This window comes from Pyrgilauda ruficollis, unplaced genomic scaffold (genome assembly GCF_017590135.1).
Source record: "Pyrgilauda ruficollis isolate IOZ18807 unplaced genomic scaffold, ASM1759013v1 scaffold178, whole genome shotgun sequence".
Classification (NCBI taxonomy): Eukaryota; Metazoa; Chordata; class Aves; order Passeriformes; family Passeridae; genus Pyrgilauda; species Pyrgilauda ruficollis.
The window spans coordinates 613,479-627,226 of NW_024516764.1; the positions used below are offsets into that span (position 1 = coordinate 613,479).

Consider the following 13,748-nt stretch of genomic DNA (forward strand, 5'->3'; position numbering starts at 1 on the left):
TAACAAGAAGCCTGGCCCTTTCTGTACTGAGCCAACAATGCAGCATACATATGGCTCCACAGATACAACTTTAAAACTTGGGAACAAATATGGAAAAATACTGTTACCCCAACAATGGTACCAGAAAAGCTGCATTAGAGCACTTAAGATGCAGTGAGGTTAAATACAAGATAAAAGATAAGAAGGTATTTTTCATGCCTGCTAATTTCACCTGAAGACCTCATGTAGTTTTCAAAGCATTCTTATGCAGGGGAGAGAACTGTCCTATCACTTGAGGTTTTAAAATCGAATTGGGATATTTGTTAGTTTTGTATTTTCCCTGATTTGGGTGCTGGCTTTCCCCAGCCTGAATTGTTAAAAACAGGCTACACAGTCCAAGTTTAAAAAAAAAAAAAAAGGTAATAGAACAGTTGGATATATGAACAGCATTTGCTGTGTTCTCAATTGGTATATACTGAAGGATAAAGTCTCTGTACCCAAAACAAAAAATCAGAGAAGGCAGTAACAGCACAAGATGGGCTGCATCACTTCCAACTTAATTTCATTTTGCAATACTAAAAGGGAGCAGAGGAAAATCCCATAATTGAGAAGTAACTGTGAGACGGGGAAAAAATTAAGAAAACCTCACATAATCTTTTTAAGTTCTCTATGTATAGAGTCTAAAAAAAAAAAAAAAATCAAACATTACTAGAAAATCTAGGGAGACTGCATTTCTCATGCTATGATAGTTACCCTACAAATCAAAGTACAAGCAAATTGACTGAATGGCTTTATATGTTCTGAATAGCTATTGACATTTTGGGTATTTTAAGCCAGTAACACCACAAAACACAATAAAGAATACAGAACAACCTTGTCAGGATTTGAAGAGATTGCTTTTTAATGCTTCAAGATAGGAAGCAGATTCTTTCTGAACTAGTTATTACTTAAGGGACCTAATTTGTGAGAAAAATAAAAACAAAAGGAAAAAAGGCAATTCCCACATAACTGGAAACATACTGGTAAACACATACTTATGCCACTTGGAAGAAATACCACATTTTACAATAATATAAGAAAACAGCAAACTCCCTTCCACTAAAATATTCTACTCTTTCTAAATATTTTGGATTATTTTGCTGAAACACTCAAAGGGAGGATAAAAAAGAAAAATGTTTACAATGAAGACCAGCCACGTGAGAAATAACAATTTTATTATCGCACAGAAATGCTATACCTTCCCTCAGGATTCTGCAAGGTTAACCAAAAACAGTGACTTCAAACCTAGCTCTTCGCTGCCCCAGTAAGCTACAAGGAAAGAAAGTAAGTACACAGACTTATCAGCTTGCCTAGATCACCATAAAACTTTAGAGATAAGATTAGGTATATGATTAGAAACACAGTTCTCACTCCTACTTGTATTGTACTTGAAACCTATCATTATGTCCAGCTTGAAAAGAGCTTTGTATGCATCTGAGTGTTTATTCTGAGCCACCATACAGTTGTCCTTACCAAAAATCAATCCCATTTAAGAAAAATATTCCAACTATTCTCAGTGTTTGTGGGAGGACGCAAGCCTTTCTATGAAAACAAATAATTAAGGACCACAAGTAGGTAAAAATCCATCTCTCTAGCAAATTCCATATGACAAAATGAGTTTTAGGAAAAAGGTTTATATAATACAATGCAACCTTAAAGAATTTCTATCATCTGTCAAGAGAAGGACTGATTACTCCTTAGGAGACTGTATGTCTTTCAGGGAGAGTTGCTTAAAGAGCACTATATATTAAACTGAAGAGCCTCCCTTTGCTGTCCAAAGGTTACTGAAGGAGCCTGCAAGTGTGTGCGTAAATGTGCACAAGAACAATTTCCTCTCAGAACGGGCAAACAGAGAAACCTCTCTGTCACTCCACAAAATGCTAGCACAAACAGCAGAGGAGGAAGAAGCCATACGTGCCCCTCCCAAATGCTTCCTGGATTTTACCTGCTGCTAAATCTGGCTGAAAGCAGTTTTTAAGTCATTCATCCTGCCAGACTGAAAACCCCTGTGAACACAGCAGCTTGTGTTTGGAAGCTGGATTGCAGCTCCTCTTCCACATAAATTCACTTACCTGCATAGTTTCTCACTACACTCCACAATGAGCAGGAATGGAAGTAGCTTCCTTAGCTATTAGATAAATTACCCTACTGCACAGCCAGGAGCGGCTGCCTTCTAATGATGGCTGTGGATATCTGGAATTGGATCAGACCCTCAATTACTAGGGAGTGTGGAAGAGAACAGATGGAGAGAATAAATTATACATCCTTAATGGCAAAACAACTGACAGAAAGCTGACAGTGTTAATTCTGTTCTTGTTGGTAAAAAGCTGTTATATAAAATGTTGTAAGTCAAAGTCAACACAGAGAAACAAAAAACAAAAATCTACCCATCTCATATTTCTTATCTGCAGGAAAAAATGTAAGGACTTTGCACAAAGATTGAACATTTTATTAAACAGAGAATAATAGTCTGGCCCAACTGAAATTACCAAAATCAATCAAAATAAAAAATATGAGAAAATTCCCATAAATCCCAACTAATCTCACACTAAAGCCAAAGGAAATGGTACACAAATAAAAAAAATATATAGTTTTGAAACCATGGTAAGAAACACCTGATTCCTCAATGGTCAGTAACCCAAGTAAATAGAAAATTATTATCTACAAAAGCAAATGTTTTCAATTACAACATTTAGATAATAGCATAAGATCATAACTAACTTGGTAAAAAGTACAGCTGAAGAAAACAAGTTCTTACTCCAGCCAAGATCTTTTAAAAAATTCAGACTAGCACAATAACATAAGAACCAGCTCTATATTCAGAATGTGGTGTGAAATACTAGGGACAAGTCCAATTTCTACACTGAACTAAGACCTGTCTGAAATAAAATTTCAGCTGTATGTTTTTATCTGGAAAATAAGCAGTTTCAAAAAAAAGTTCAGAAAGTGCTACAGTGGGGAGACTAGACTGCAACACAGAACTTTTGTACTGAAAGTAGAGCACACCTTATTTTCAGAGATATTTATCCTAAAAAAGCCAATTCCCATCACTGACCTGCAAAAGAGCGGCGTTTCACGTTCAGCTCATTGGACACACGAATCTCAGTGCACAGTTTCAGCATCAGTAACATTGCAATGATCATTATAATGCTCTGCCACAAAAGAGGGGATTCAAAACGCCTTCCAAACCTAAAAAAGGAAAGAAAGTATGTGAAACATCTAAGCACCTGCAAAAAGAAATGCTAACAGTAACAGGTATGGACAGCTTAGGAAGTCAGAGTCACCAGACAGATCTAGTTGCCCATACTAGAACTCAGAGCAGAAGTATCTGAGAACCTTATTGCAAGATCTCAGTGGCTGATCCTAGAGATGCTGAAGAGAGAAGCTTAAGTTTCTGCTTCAAAAACCAGCAGCAAACCTATTGTTTTGAAAGGAGAATCACATTCATTAAGCAGTAAGTCAGTACAGAGACCAGAGAGTTATGCCACATTAACACCAGTTATGTGTGCTCTCCACACACACACTCCAAAGATTTCACATGGACTTCTGTGCAAAACTCCCCTTTCTCAATTTTCCATTTTTAAGTTAAGTCATAAAAACAACAGCACTTGCCCTCCAAAGAAATAAATACAGCCCTGTCTAGGAACACACCAACTATTTAGTAAATTTTTGCCTTATTTGGACCAAGATTGGGGGAAGTAAGGAAGTACAGATGATGTGTCATGGGAGCTTCCGCGCACTTCCTTCACAGGATAGAGAGGGTGAACTTGGATTGTAGTCAGCCCTGGCTGAAGATCTTACTCTTATGTGATTGCACAAGATTCTGCTACAGGAAAAGGAGAACCCTTCAGTGGAGATCAGTACATCAGTACTCTTCCATCACTTGATGAAAGTGCACACATAAGGGGTTATGGGTGGAAGCATACTCCATTTACAACAGGAAGGTGACACACACATCACAGTGAGCTGCTTCTCTGTGCTCAGTTCTGACAGGTTCTATGCCTTGAAGACAGAGATGCTGAGGACATGATTTGGTCAGAACATATTGCTGTGCTCCCCAGCTCCCTCACCTGCACCGTGAGGCACACAGGCTTCCTAAATTTCCTAACAGCATAATTACTAAGGTCAATCTTCAACCACATCATGCTGACCGAGTCCCAAGCCTCACAGGCATGGCAATTATTTCCCTCTTCTTGACAGTTCCTGTTTTACAGCACCCTGGCAAAATGTAATTTGTTATGCTTGGGCTACTTTTACAGCCGAGCTCCATGCTAGTAAAAACCAACTAGGTTCACCACCATGTTGTCTCACAATACTGTGTTTCCACTGCAGCCATTTCACCAGAGAGAGATTTTTTGTTGTGAGTCAACTAACAAGGAACAGGACAGAGACTGGAAAGTCCTTGACTAGCTTCCTTGGAAATTGTGTGCAGAAGAGCCAAGCAGCCCACATCAGTGAAAACAGCCAAGGATTTCTGCCTAATGGCATACAGCTGAGGAAAAGTACAACTCCTTGAGGCTCCACACTACTGCCAGAGAGCTCACCAGTTACTCCTGCAGGAATAGCAGTTCTGTGACCTTTAGTCCCCCACTTCTACCCTCAATGGAGCCTTTACTGTAACAAATTTGGAGGACACTATGAGGAAGGAAATAAAGAACACAGCTGATAAGCATAATCATAGGCAGCGTGTGCTCTGAATAAGGCTTTCACTGTACTAGTTCAAAATGCAGGGGAAAAGAATAAAAGTTTGGCCGAGCCTATGCTCCAGGTTCATGACTCGAGAGCTCATTCAGCCTGTGTTGCTGACTGTGGCCAAGTTCCCCTCATCTACTGGAATTCAATACTATTATATTTGTCTCTTACTCAAAGATGAGAAAAAATATGGGAAAGACTTACTGAGAATTACAGAGCAGTCAACTATAAACCAGTTTACATGAGATGTAGAAAAACTATCTTCAATTACAAATGTATTTGCATGTAAAAATACAGTAATGCATTTAAGAGGGGCTGAGCTAGCAGCACAACAAGTTAGAAGCTATTATGACAGTAAATCCAGCCACAGGTCACTGCAAGGTTAGCTTCTCCCTGCTGATGAGATTATTGGTCATTCACTAATGGGTGCCTCACAAAAGTACTGCCTGCAGTATAAATACCCACTCACTACAAACACAAATAAGCACAGCCACCTGCTCGTCTGATCACAACTATTTGTCATGACATTCAAGTATTGCTACAGACCCTCTCCCCCTAAACATTAGGTGGGGAAAAAAGTAAAACAAAACTCACAATACACAACAGAGTTAAAACGGAAACTTAAAAATTCTTATGGGAACTTCAAACAATGCAAACCACCTGTAGGGTTTTTCACAACCATCCAGTCAAAGAGAAGAAAGGTTATACAACAAAACATACTCATGTGAAATGTATCTCCCCAAACGCCAGAATGAGTCTTGCAGGCAACACAACCCGCTCAAGTAGATCTCGTGTACAGGAGAACAAACAGCTGCCATGAAGACCAATAGGCAGAGCAAACTACACCACGCGGATTACACCACACTACTAGGCAGCAAGACTGAAGGGAACACCACTGTCAAGGACCACTCTTGGGCTCTTGAAGCTGTAGAAGTAAAGCCAGAACATTAACTTTGCTCAGGTTCATGGACACAAACACCACTCCAAGCTACTTACCCTACTATGCATTAATATCAGGGCCTGCCAAAGCAACACTAATCCAGTTTAAGGCTCCTCAGGCCAGCTTGAGCCAGGAGCACTATGGGATGTAAGCCCTGCAGGGAGAGTGTGCCATTCCATGCTCTGTTTCCCTTCTGCTTCACAGACATTATTTCTGTCTCTGCATAAGCAGGAGCCAGGAGAGGAGGCACATTAAGATAATTAAAGCACCTTATGAGAGTAAGGTGAAGAGCCTTAGGATACTAGAACAGGCTTGCGGAAAAGATCAGCTTTGAAGTCCTGGGGGTGAGGGGTCATCACCATTATTCTGCATTTTCATCCCATAACTACAGTGTTGTATAACAAAGTAAACGGTGACATTGCAGTACTCAAGGAACTCAGTTCATATGTCAGACTACAAAGAGCTTTTCCACCGTTTACTGCATTTGTAAAAACAAAAGAACCATTTATTTCCTGTACTAGTCAAATACGCAAATAAAAGGGGGGAGTGGCTTACATGTTATTAGTGTTTCCACAGCCTTCAAATGACTAATGCATGTTCAGGCTGACGAAGACAAGAGAAGTGCACGTTCAAGCCAGAACAGAGACTAACTAGTTATTGAGACAACTATGTAATTCCATTGGTACAATTCAATTCTGCAATAACCCTGCTATTCCAGTCCCGGGCCTACTTGAAACAGCAAATGCCGATTATGAAAAAGAAGCCTAAGCTAGACCAAACATGAAAGGTTTGCTTATCACTTTTCCTAAGACATCTTTGAAAAGAACCTGACTGGTTTTGGTGCAGCCAGATCACTCTGTTCCTCCTACACTCCTGGATGATGTTCTAGCTTTCATCTGCTGTCTGCTTTTCAGCTCTTTGGGAAGTTACAGATTCTAGGCAACATGGAAAGCACACAGGATACATCACACACTACCAGGATCACGACAGATAGCCCAGCATAGCAGCACGTCAGCTCTCCTGAAAGTCATCCCACACAATTACAGAATTTAACCCGTAGCATTTAAGCAGGCAGAAGAAACAAACTAGGTTTGCAACAGGATCTTTTGACACAACGTTCCGCTTGACATGCAAACTTCCAGGACTTTATACATCATCCCAAATGAAGCTCTGCACTTGTGCATATACAATTCTACTTTACTTTCTGCACAAAAATCTTATCCCTGCACTATGGCACTCATACAAAGGAGGAGGAATTGCATAACACTTTTGCTCTCAATATCTGAGCAAGATTCCACCAGCAGGCCATACGTAAGGCTAATCTTTGAAAGTTGTAGTCATTCTATCAGCTTGATTCATAGCATCATCCCACATGCCACACATGGTAAAAACTGGCAAGATCCATTTTAGTAACAGAAGCCTTAAAAGCACAAGTTTCTCTTTCTTGCAGAAAGTCCTTCAGACTTCACTGCTTTGCCTTCCAATGCAACAGCAACACAAGACAGAAGGGACCTGGTCCACAAGTAGCACTGTAGATGTTACAGCACAATAAATACGTAGGAATCTACCCCTGACAAGAGCAAGTTCACCATTTCTCTGTAAATGACCTCCAGCTCCATACTTGAGTCTCTAAACCTCTATTCTTAAACAGGGAGCTTATTCCATTGACTCCAGCACAGAGAGCTCTGAGCTCTACTGATATTGCTGTTTTAAGAAGACTTTTTGTTTCAGGTCAACTGATGTGGAATGGGTAGAGGGTTACCTTTGATCAAAAATAACACAGTCCATAGTCTCCATCTCATCCCTGGCTATCAGAACTTGTTCCCACGGTTTGCCTTATGGCAACTATTTTGTGAGAACAATTCCAAAACTGGATGGTTTTATTTTCTGGTTTTGGATTTCTGTGACACTGCTGTATGAGTTTTAGGACAGTGTCCCTTGGAATTGCAGCTCAAAACCTTTGGAAAGAACATTGTCTTCTTGGAAAATACACAAACCCTATTATATAATGACATCCATTTTACAAAATGTAAAATTGAAAAAAAATCCCAAAAAACTTCTGGGGATAGCAGGCAACATAAGTACTTTCAGCTGCACTTAGTCAAGATATATATATAAAAATGTCTATGCTGATTTCTAAGAAATCTATAGTTCCTTTTCCTCTAGCTATTTATTCTCATTTTAATATTAGAAGAAACTGTAATTTATCTCTTTATAATCTCTGTTTTAAAAAAGAAAGGGTGAAGAGAGAGAAGGGGTAGAGGGGGAGAACTCATAAGCAAGTTTTTCTGCATCCTCCACCCCCAACTGATTACACAACTCTCACCCGCCTTCTCGTTCCTGTTCTCCATCATAACAATGCAAAGCTACTCAGCTGGCAGCCTGCAGGCCACACGAACCCAGAAGATGTGTGCACCTTGGTCTAGTGCCACAGGCAACTCAGGAGCCATCCCACAACTTCCAAACAGCCTGGGACAGCTTAAACAGATAATTAATCACCTCAAAGCTCAGGGTATCCCTTGAGCAAGAACACAGAGCTAACTCAAGAATGTATAATAAGACATAAAGCACAAGCTATCAAAAATGGTGAAGAAGTGTTTAATTAAAAATGTAGAGGGAAGGAAATTGCAATCAGTTTTTTTTTTTTTGGAGCAGGCCATACACTTTAATATGCACCAGAACTACAAAGGCCTGGAGTTCTGCACTGCCTCGTGATGTCTACCCACAGTGCAGACTTTGCCCAAGTTGACCAGTCCAGAGAAACAATGACCTGTGGGGCTAGAGAAGACAGACAGGAGAAGCAGTACTGACAATAGCAGGACTAAACAAAGGGGCAGCTGATGCACCCATAAATCATATCCAGCAGCTATACTGGCACCCCAAAATAAATACTGCTTTGATGTGTTAGATAAAATTGTAACAACAAATTACTACTAAAAATAAAGTTAAATTGGTGTAAAATTTACTACAGCACAAAATCTGCTCTTCACACTGGTAAACAGAGACTTCCTTGTGTGATGTTATAAGCGCAAACTGCCTACCTTTCAATTTTTTTTTAAAGGGCAAAAGACTTAAACATGGCCAAACTTCTTTCTTTTCCCTAAACAAAAGCCACGCATGCATAAATAAAGTGAAGTAGAATCACACCCATTGCTATCCATACCCTGTCTTCCACACCAATCCTCTCACACAAAGTTCTGGCACATTGCTGGGACACAACAAGGCCAAACACACATAACTGAAAGCAGAAACAGCTCCTTAAAGATGACATTTTGAGACATTTTTGGAAAGAGAAGCATGAAAAATGGATACTGTGCTATTGTCATCACTAGCAAACTAAAAGTTCTTTGGGAAAACCTTGAAATTAAGTAATTAGATGTAAGAATGACAAGGAAGAGGCTTTGCACTGAGTCCTTTTGACTTCAAAAGATGGCTTACCACTGAAGACAGTCTAATCAGAGAAACAGTTGGTGAGAACAGGTAACTGGAAACAGGATTGTTATCCTTCACCTCAGTAGTACTTTGTTCATTGGCTACTGTCACAGCGCAACCCACCAGCTGAAACTCTATTGACACATAAAACACGCCAAAAAGATTAGGAAGCAAATACTCTATTTGGAGGGGAGATGAAAGGTCAAACTTAAACCACAACAAAACCAGGCATTAAACCAAAAAAGGATAACCTCTGAAATAACCAAGTACAGTTATAGGAACCTGTGGAATCCATCATTCCACAAAGAGAATGTGAAGGAATTGCCCCCATAGCTGAGAAGAAGGAGAAAGAGAAAAGGTGGGAGGTAAGAGAAAGGTGGGAGGACTGGTTCTGTTACGAGTGACACAAATACAGAAACACCAGCACTACCCAAGAGCAAAAATACAGAGGCATAAAACATAACAGGCAGGAACAGTCTGTCCTTGTGAGCTGCAAATTTAATACATGAAATTTCAGGAAAAACCTGGAAGTAACAACAGAAACAACTCAAGAAGTGTCTTTGAAGTTAAAAACAAAACAAACAAGCAAAAAAACAATAGAAACATCAGCCATCCTAGGACATAATTAAGTGCTGAAAAGCAACACTATTAAAACTTGAAAGTTTTTAAGGCCTAACAATTTAAGTACTTATTTTTGGATCACAGTGCAGGGGAAGTCCAGAAAAAATTACTCTGGCTCAAATCACGTGCTTAATGATCAGAGGTAATGAAGTGAAACCAAATGAAACCAGAAGCTTTATGGCAGTAGAGTTATCAGAAGAGAGACTTGGATTAATACTGGGTTTGGTAAAGGGAAGGAGAACGTCAAGTGGTACATGGGGAAAAAAATTATGTACAGAACAAAATTACTTGTAGGAACAATTCTGTCCTGGCACCAGAATTAATTACATTCTTTAATAAATTTAAAACAAAATAAATAAAAACTTTCTAATTTCCTCCAAAGAATATTACATAAACAGCAGAATTATTTTAATTGTATATATCATTATCAAGAGCATTGTGTCCCAGATAATGCATCGGCCGTAGGCGACATTAATTAAAAAATGCAAAAAATTGAATTGCCAAGATGCTCTGTGGGTGCATTTTTACAATGTTCACAGTTTCTTGCTCTATGATCCTCCTTTAATCATCCAGATACCCGAGGATAACATCCACCCTCAATGCTGTTTTCATGACTTACTGGTGCTTATAGCTAACTACCAGGGGTGCCTAATTTTTTAGGCAGACAAGCAAAATATTCTCTCCCAGAACACTGAATTATCTTTATGCAAGTACTCTTGTGTCTTTTCGTTCAGCAGAACTAGAGAGAGACAATTCATTGCAAGTACAGACAGAAAGGTTTCTGCAAACTCCTGTGTGAAGCCATTCCATGCCAGGCTCCAAGGTGCCAAGAACTTACACAGTGCTCATATGTGTCAGGAAGTGATACTATTATGTGGCTTAACTACTCATACATACTCCTATCAATATAACTGCATTCTCTCTCTTTTGAGGTATTGACAAACCTTTCAATATTGATATAAATTATAACTTTTCACTACTTGCAGCATTTATACTTTCACACATCTCTTAACTAGATGTACTTAAAATCAATTCAAATTAAAGATCTTTCAGCTTTTCCATAGTCTGAGTCTCACTTAACAGATGTGCTCACCTGAAGTACCCAGAATTTGCCAGCATCTCCATTCAGGTGTAAGCCATTTTTATATTTTGACTGCCTCCAGTAAAACCAAAAGTTAGACTATTTCTCTTTCTAACACTGTCAGCTCAGACTCTTCACTTCTCCTCCTGCCAGTTCCTCTACTTCCCTTCTGCTCTCTGCTTTCTCTATGTACTTCTCCCCAGGAAAACACAGCTCCAATGCAACAAGTAGCTCTGTTCTAGTGATGATTCCTCTGTTTGACTGCCAGCTTGTGGTGCCAAGAAAGGGTCTCCTGTTTTCCACTCCAGCACAGCATTTACATGTTACATTTTGCTGTAGCAGAACCCAGAAAGGCATTATACAGAGTCAGAGGAGGTTTCTTTAAAAAGAAACTGAAAACCAACAAATGGATGCAGCCTGTTACCTATCAGTTCTTTATGGATTAAAAAGCATTACTTTGTAATCAAAACAGAATCACAGAATAACTGTCCTTAGCTGCAGTAATTGCCCAGACCATTTAATCCCAAGTACATTCTCAGTGGTGCAGCACCTATATAATGAGTAGTAATGAGCAAGATATTTATAACGTTGATTCACAGAAATCACGCTGTAATAACATTTTCTTTGTCCAGCAGCACAAGACCAAAATACGGAAACAAACTTGTTCTTAAACTTGTTCTTAAGTATTGAAACAGGTGTTGAAAGCAAAAGAAATTTGCTTTTGAAAGGCTTATTCAAGCCACATCCTCGCTTATTCAAGAATGAAAATTTTCATCTGTAATTGTGCATGAAGATCTACAAGTGAACCCCCTCTGAAGTCAGCTGGTACCCTGAGAAAATGCAAGACTATATGACAAGTGTTCCAGTGACGCTAATGCCAACCAGACACTAGAATAAGTGTGTGGTACCGAGGCTTTCACTCTGAAAATGGAGATAGAGGAGTATGAGAAATGCAAAATACAGTCGGCAAGAAAAAAGACCTGACTTAGCATAAACCTCTTTACCAACATGTTAAAAAGTTTTCTCTTGGAAATCAGAGTGCTGATCATCAGATCTGTCAAGGGAAACAGACCATGCTTCCCAGCCCATTTCATTCTACTTAACAGACACACACGGATGGAAAGACAGCATTTAGATTTTCAAGAGAACGGAAAAGGTACGTAAAACATTATTTCTTCAAACATTCCAATCAAAGCTTTACAGCTGGCAAACAAGCAGGAACCTTTAGAACCGAGCAGAAACACAGCCAACTTACCAAAAAAGTATGCGCAGAATGTTTGCGACCAGCAACACCAGGCAGACGTAGGTGGAGAAGCCCTCCGCGTTCTGGGTCCGCCGAATGTCCCGGTACTGTGGGATGTAGGGCACGACGCCGCCGAACACCATGGCCCCCGCGGCGCCCCAGGACACCAGCTGCTGCATGGGCACCAGCAGCCACTCCAGGCCGCCCGGCTCCATGCCGGGGGCGCGCGGGGAGGCGCTCAGGCTGAGGGATGCCCTCAGGCTGAGGGTGCCCCGCCGCAGCTCTCCGGCCGCGGCCGGCTCTAGCCACGGGCGGGCTCCTGGCCGGGATGCGGCACCATGACTGCGCCCTCTCCCGCGGGGCCCGGACCTGGGGAAAGGGATGGGGCGTGAGCCCGGCTTTGCCAAGGGCGGCTCCGGCCGCTGCCAGCCGGGCGCTGGCGAGCCCGGACCACCACCCTGCCGCGGGCGGGTCGAGGCCGCCCCCGCTCCAGCTCCAGCCTCAGCCTCAGCCTCAGCCTCAGCCTCGGCCCCGGCCCCGGCCCCGGTCCCAGCCCGGTGCTCCACAGGGGAAGCCCGGCCCCGGCACGGCAGCCGCGCCGCTCCATCGCTGAGAGCGGCCGAGCAGGGCGCGGACACGCGGCTCCGTCGCCACCCCCGCCCGGCCCCCGGGTCGTGTCTCCGAGGGGGCTCCTCCGCCTCCCTCGCCCACCCGCGTTCTCCCCGCCCCGCGGACAAGCACGGCCGCCTGCCCCGCACCTGCTCCCCGAGCTCCCGCCGCCGCCTGCATCCCCCGGCGCCGCTCCGCGGGCGGGCAGCGGCGGCCGGGGCGGCGCGTGACGCACCGGGAGCGGCCCCGCCCCCGCCAATGAGCGCCGGGGCCGCCCCTTCCTCCGGCGGGGAGCGGTGGCACCGGCACCGGGGCCGGGCCCCTCCTCCGCTTGCACCGCGCTGCTGCCCGCGGGCGGTACCGGGACACGGCGGGCAGCGCCGGGGTACCGTGGGCGGCTCGGCTCCCCCGGGCGCACCTGGGCGCCTTCTCCTCCTCGCGCTGCGCTGAGCTACCACCCCGGGTCCTGCTCCCCAGGAGTTATGGAAAATTCCGTCATGCCTCGTGGACAAGGGGGAATGGCTTTAAACTGAAAGGGAGTAGATTTAGATTAGATATTAGGAAGAAAGTCTTTACTTTGAGGGTGCTGAGGCACTGGAACAGGTTGCCCAGAGAAGCTGTGGCTGTTCCATCCCTGCGAGCGTTCCAGGCCAGGCTGGATGGAACCTGGCCTAATGAAAGGCATCCATGGCAGCGAGGTTAGAACTAGATGGTCTACTCCAACCCAAACCATTCTATGATTCTCTGATTTCTGTGGCTCTCTGAATTGCAGTGGGTGGGGAGGGAAAGTGTGCATCTTCGACCCAAAGCAGGGCAGACCCAAAGTGACCAGGGAGCCTCTACTGCTGCTTGCACTGGGCCAGGAGAGGACAAGTGCTGCACACAGGTGTTTTGTGGAGAATGACAGCATGCACACTGCATCCACCTCCTTCAGCCACACTTAAAAGGGTGGATCATCCACCATGTATCCAAGTGGCTGCACAGCTGTCCTCAAAGCTTGTTCCTTGGGCTCCCCATAATACTACCCCAGACATGCTTCCTTCTGCCTTGGAAGTAGAAGGAAGGCTGCTCATCCCCTGCTGCTCATCCAACAGGTAGGAAATGAGATGGGT

General features: G+C 42.9%; 1 protein-coding gene across 2 annotated transcripts in view; it reads right to left on the bottom strand.

Annotated features, from left to right (window-relative positions):
- SLC66A2 (solute carrier family 66 member 2) overlaps positions 1 to 12,851 on the bottom strand; it is a 63,527-nt gene extending 50,676 nt beyond the window's left edge. For both annotated transcript variants that reach the window (XM_041464307.1, XM_041464306.1), the window contains exons 1-3: positions 12,786 to 12,851; positions 12,040 to 12,396; positions 3,074 to 3,207 (exon numbers count right to left, since the gene is read on the bottom strand). In XM_041464307.1, coding sequence (XP_041320241.1) covers positions 3,074 to 3,207; positions 12,040 to 12,242 — 337 coding nt within the window. In that variant the 5' untranslated portion in view covers positions 12,243 to 12,396; positions 12,786 to 12,851. The remainder of the gene's footprint in view (positions 1 to 3,073; positions 3,208 to 12,039; positions 12,397 to 12,785) is intronic.
- Positions 12,852 to 13,748: the final 897 nt, after the last annotated feature.